This window comes from Argiope bruennichi, chromosome 3, assembly GCF_947563725.1.
Source record: "Argiope bruennichi chromosome 3, qqArgBrue1.1, whole genome shotgun sequence".
In the NCBI taxonomy this organism is placed as follows: domain Eukaryota; kingdom Metazoa; phylum Arthropoda; class Arachnida; order Araneae; family Araneidae; genus Argiope; species Argiope bruennichi.
In genome coordinates, this window is record NC_079153.1 from 45749030 (window position 1) to 45753284 (window position 4255).

The 4255-nt window shown below is 43.8% G+C and overlaps 1 protein-coding gene across 1 annotated transcript; it reads right to left on the reverse strand.

Moving 5' to 3' along the window:
* Positions 1-395: 395 nt before the first annotated feature.
* On the reverse strand, positions 396-3970 carry LOC129962822 (uncharacterized). The gene is made up of 4 exons (XM_056076820.1): positions 3160-3970; positions 2031-2735; positions 1209-1946; positions 396-1120 (listed from the first exon to the last, which is right to left on the reverse strand). Exons 1-4 carry the CDS (start codon positions 3968-3970, stop codon positions 396-398), a joined length of 2979 nt encoding a protein of 992 aa, XP_055932795.1.
* Positions 3971-4255: the final 285 nt, after the last annotated feature.

Below are 4255 nucleotides of genomic sequence, written 5' to 3' on the forward strand. Positions count from 1 at the left end.
ACAAGAACAACACCGCAGCTATGGTTTTCACAACCTAGCCCCTCGCAACTGGTACCCAGTGGAAATTTAGTTAGGAGTTAAGAAAACTCTGCTACGCCAGACAAGTTGGCGGAGTGTCCTCCTCCGTAACGTCTCGCACCACGAGAAGGCATTTCCACTTTGGGTGAGGAGAGCCTATTTGAGACGGATTCACTCGCCCTACTCTCCTTTCGGAGAGGCGAGACAGTAGATGGGGACATTGATGTACGGAGTTACCACCCCAACACCGTGCGCGAAGCACATCGTTGGTGTGATTGGTGGAACCCGAAAATTTATCTACATGAAGCTACCACAGAGGTCTTCACCAAGGGACACACCCAAACCACCCGTTTGGCAGAGCAAACAGCGGCGGCTAATTAGAGCCTAGGAATGTAGTTGTTTACCCACGCGATGATTTGGTGGATAATGTGCAAGTTATGAGGATCTTGGATAAGTTGATCTCTATCTTGAGCATTTTTTAATTTGAGTCTAAGAGATTGAGTGTGGATGCACTCGAAAATATAGTGATCTGGGGTACCAACTTCACCACAGTCACAGAGTGGATCGTTGGTGATACAGAATTTATTAAAGTAGTAAGGAAATCTACCATGACCCGAGAGGAATTGGATCAGGAAGGGATGATAAGAGTTCCTTTTGGTGGAGACGTTTGGTAAGTATTTATGGGTCTGAGGACCTTTTGTGCTAAAGGCCCATTCATTTTGCCATTCTGCAAGAATGTTACGCCGAATGTCAGCCCTCAAGGTGCCATGAGACCTGGGGACAGGTGAGTCGATTGTATTTTTCTCAGTGCCATGTTTGGCTTGTTTATCGGCTTCTTCATTGCCAACCACACCGATGTGAGCTTTGGCCCAGTGGAAGGAGAGTCGTCGGTGGGAATTGACTGTTTTTATTTTATCAACAAGTTGCTTCAGCATCCAGCTTTTGCGTTTAGGCGAAGCAAGGGCTGTAAGAAGCGAGAGCGAGTCAGAGAAAATAGAGGCTTTGCTCCAAGAGTTTATTTTTTTGATGTATTCGAGGGCCATGAAAAAGGCATAGGCTCCAGCTTGGAACACAGTTGTGTGGTCGTCAGGTCGATGGGAATCTACATATGAGTTTTCCAAAGTAATAACATGCAATGGCGGATCCCACCCGGTCACAAATTTTAGAGTCATCAGTAAATATTTCTATACCATCTCCTGAGGGTGGAGTTTTCCTGAAAGGAAAGGTAAACCACTCGCAAGGATGCTGGTCGAATGGGTTACGAGTTGGTTCATAAAGGTCAGGATTAGGGATAGTGTCATCAAATTTGACTTGTATTTTGTGTACTTTCATGAGAAAATTTGCGAAGAGTTCTTTAGCTCTAAGGTGAAGAGGTAAAATGCCTGCAAGAACTTGTAGTGCATGTGTGCTAGTAGTCCGAAAAGCTTTAAGAATTTTGACAAGGGGCCTCCTCTGTATAATTTCGAATGTTCTACCAATTTGCTTAAATTTAAGTCGGTGCCCCCAAGCCCCGTAGCCGAAAAGGACATAAGGTTCGAATGCGCCTGAGTAAATGCGTCTGAGAAGATGGTGATGTCTAGAGAAGAACCTATTAGCCACTGTATTTAAGTTGTACATGAGCAAATCACTTTTGAGACGGACGTGCCGAAAGTGTTCTGTGAAAGTAAGTTTACTATCCCAGATGTCCCCAAGATAACGGAAAGATGAGACAACTTTAATGGTGGAATTTAGGAATGAGATACACGGTGGGTCGTCCGACTTTAGTCTATTGCCGTAGGTGATTGGCATAAGGATCATTTTGTCTATACCGAATGTTAGCTTATGTGCTTTACCCCAGTGGGTGAGGGTGTGCAGGATGTCGGCCCCTTTTGATTCGATGTCGTTCTTACAAGAACCCCTAATGACAACAACACGGTCATCTGCATAGGCTTGGATGTAGCATCAAGGTGAGATAGGAAGATTGAGTGCGGTGTCTACAATGACGTTCCAAAAGACTGGCCCACTACAGGAACCCTGTGGAACACCTCTTTCAATTTGGAAGGACCATGTTTGTCCTTGCATTTCAATGGTTCCATGTCGTTGGCTAAAATAGTCTTTGATGAGATCAAAGAGGTTTTGTGAACAGCCCGCCAGAGTCAGCTGATGTAAAATACTTTCGCGCCAGACGTTGTCGAAAGCGCCACTGACGTCAACTGATAGGATACAAGCCTTTCCTTTGTGTCGGAGAGCATTCTGAATGGTTTGCCAGAGCTGGAAGTGAGCAGTTTCACATGAGAAACCAATTCTAAATCCATGTTGGTATTGGTGCAGCAGATGTTTTTGGTGCAGGAGATATGTTACTCTCTGCGTAATTAGTTTGTCTAGGATTTTTCCGAAAATGGAGAGTAGGCAAATAGGCCTATATGAGTTAGCCAGACAGAGGTTTTTGCCTGGTTTTGCAATTAGAATTACCCTAGCAGCTTTCCACGATGTGGGAAAGTGTCCAAGACTGAGACAAGAGTTAAAAAGCAGTTTAATGACACCTGGATTTTGCTTGAAAAGGATCTTGACAGTCTCTAGAGAAAGTTGGTCGGGACCAGATGCCGTTTTTGGCTTAAGTGTGTGCAAAACTTGGCGGATCTCCTGGCGCATGAAAGCAGGGTCAGAAGTAGGAGATTTGTATTGTTCATTGGTGACCCTGATTGCTGTCTGTGTAGATGTTTCGTCAGACAGGTTATCTTTTGGGAAAAGGGTGTTAATGATAACCTGGACTGAATCTTGCAGAGAGGAAGTCAAGGTACCGAATTGGTTTGTCACGTTTTGAATTATTAACTGCTGTTTAATTTTGCCGTTGGCAATTATGTAAAGGAGGTCGAAAGGGTTGAACTTGGTGACCTCAACAAAGATTTTCAAGAGCTTGGAGACTTTTTGTGCCAATCATCCATTTGTATTTAGCTTCTTCTTTCTTAAAGATTATTCTCCTTTTTGATCTTTCCACTGAATGATGGCACCTCTAGTAACGAGTGCGAAGTGCTCTGGTAAGTTTCCTTTGGACCTCTAGTTCAGAGTCCCACCAGGGAATTGCATTGTGTTTTGAATTGTTTGGTGGAGAAAGGAAGAAAGTTTTTTGCATTAATGAGGTGAGGTCGGCGATAAAATTACCAACTTCGCCTGTTGTTTTGAGGTCTTTTACTGTCTCGAGATGAGTGTTGTAGTGTTTCTCGAGTGTTTTAGCTAGACGCTTAAGTTTCCGTTTGCTGATCCGGGATTGTGCAGGTGGCGAATGGGTTTGACCAGCAAGGGAAAAGAGAATATATGAGTGGTAGCTAAGCGTTCTGCGTTCTAATTGCCACGCCTCTTTGCGATCATATAGAGATGACGTTGAGAGCGTGACGTCAATCCAACTGCGTCCATTGTTTGTTTGGAAAGTGGGTACTGCATTGGAATCGTTCCAAACGAGGAGATTTCGGTGTATGATAAAGTCTATCATGGGAGCGCCAATGTCCCGCTTACGTTTGCTTTCGTCCCTGTCTGGACCCCACAGCTCTGATTGGATATTACCATCTCCCACTAGGAACCATTGTTTTGGTTGGATGTAATCTATCAATTCGTTAAGGTTCTGGAATAAGCTGTTTTTATTAGAGGAAGGAGGGAAATAGGATATTATGGTAAATGTATCAGGACCTTTAGAGACATCGACACAAACAAAGTACTTATTAATATGTCTGGTAACCACAGCAATATTTGGGTTACGAATTGAGATAAGGACACTGCCTTCAGGATGGAAAATAGTGCGCCATTTAGTTGGAAAGAAAGTAGAACCGGCATGCAAGTATGGTTCTTGGACGCAATAAACATCTGGAGTAATCTTAGGAAAAAGCATAGGTAATTCTTTAGTTGCTTTGAACGAGCGACCAAGGTTGCCCTGGAAAATTGACCAGACAAAATTATTGTAATTGGGTGTACTAGACATAATTGGTGTATGCACGAAGTTTATCTATGTTCCTTTGGTAGAAGGGACAGTTTAGGAAGGTGGCAGAGTGGTCTGTTCTGAAGGACGTTTTTTGTTACTTTCGCGACAGAACCGACAAGTTTTGTTAATTTTCTGGCAAAGTAGATGGGGACATTTGGTACGGCATTCCACCCCAACACCATGCACGAAGCACATCGTTGGCGGAGATGGTGGAATCCGACAAATTATCTGCTATAAGCTACCCACATGGGTCTTTACCAAGGGAAACACCTAACCCACCCGTTT

Excerpts from the sequence above, each read along its gene's own strand:
- LOC129962822 (XM_056076820.1), bottom strand. The coding sequence starts at position 3,970 with ATGTCTAGTACACCCAATTACAATAATTTTGTCTGGTCAATTTTCCAG. Across the intron at positions 2,736-3,159 it reads CAAAACAACAGGCGAAGTTG|ATAACCTGTCTGACGAAACA; the intron begins GTAATTTTATCG and ends TTTTCCCAAAAG. Across the intron at positions 1,947-2,030 it reads TGAAAGAGGTGTTCCACAGG|CCTATGCAGATGACCGTGTT; the intron begins GTTCCTGTAGTG and ends GCTACATCCAAG.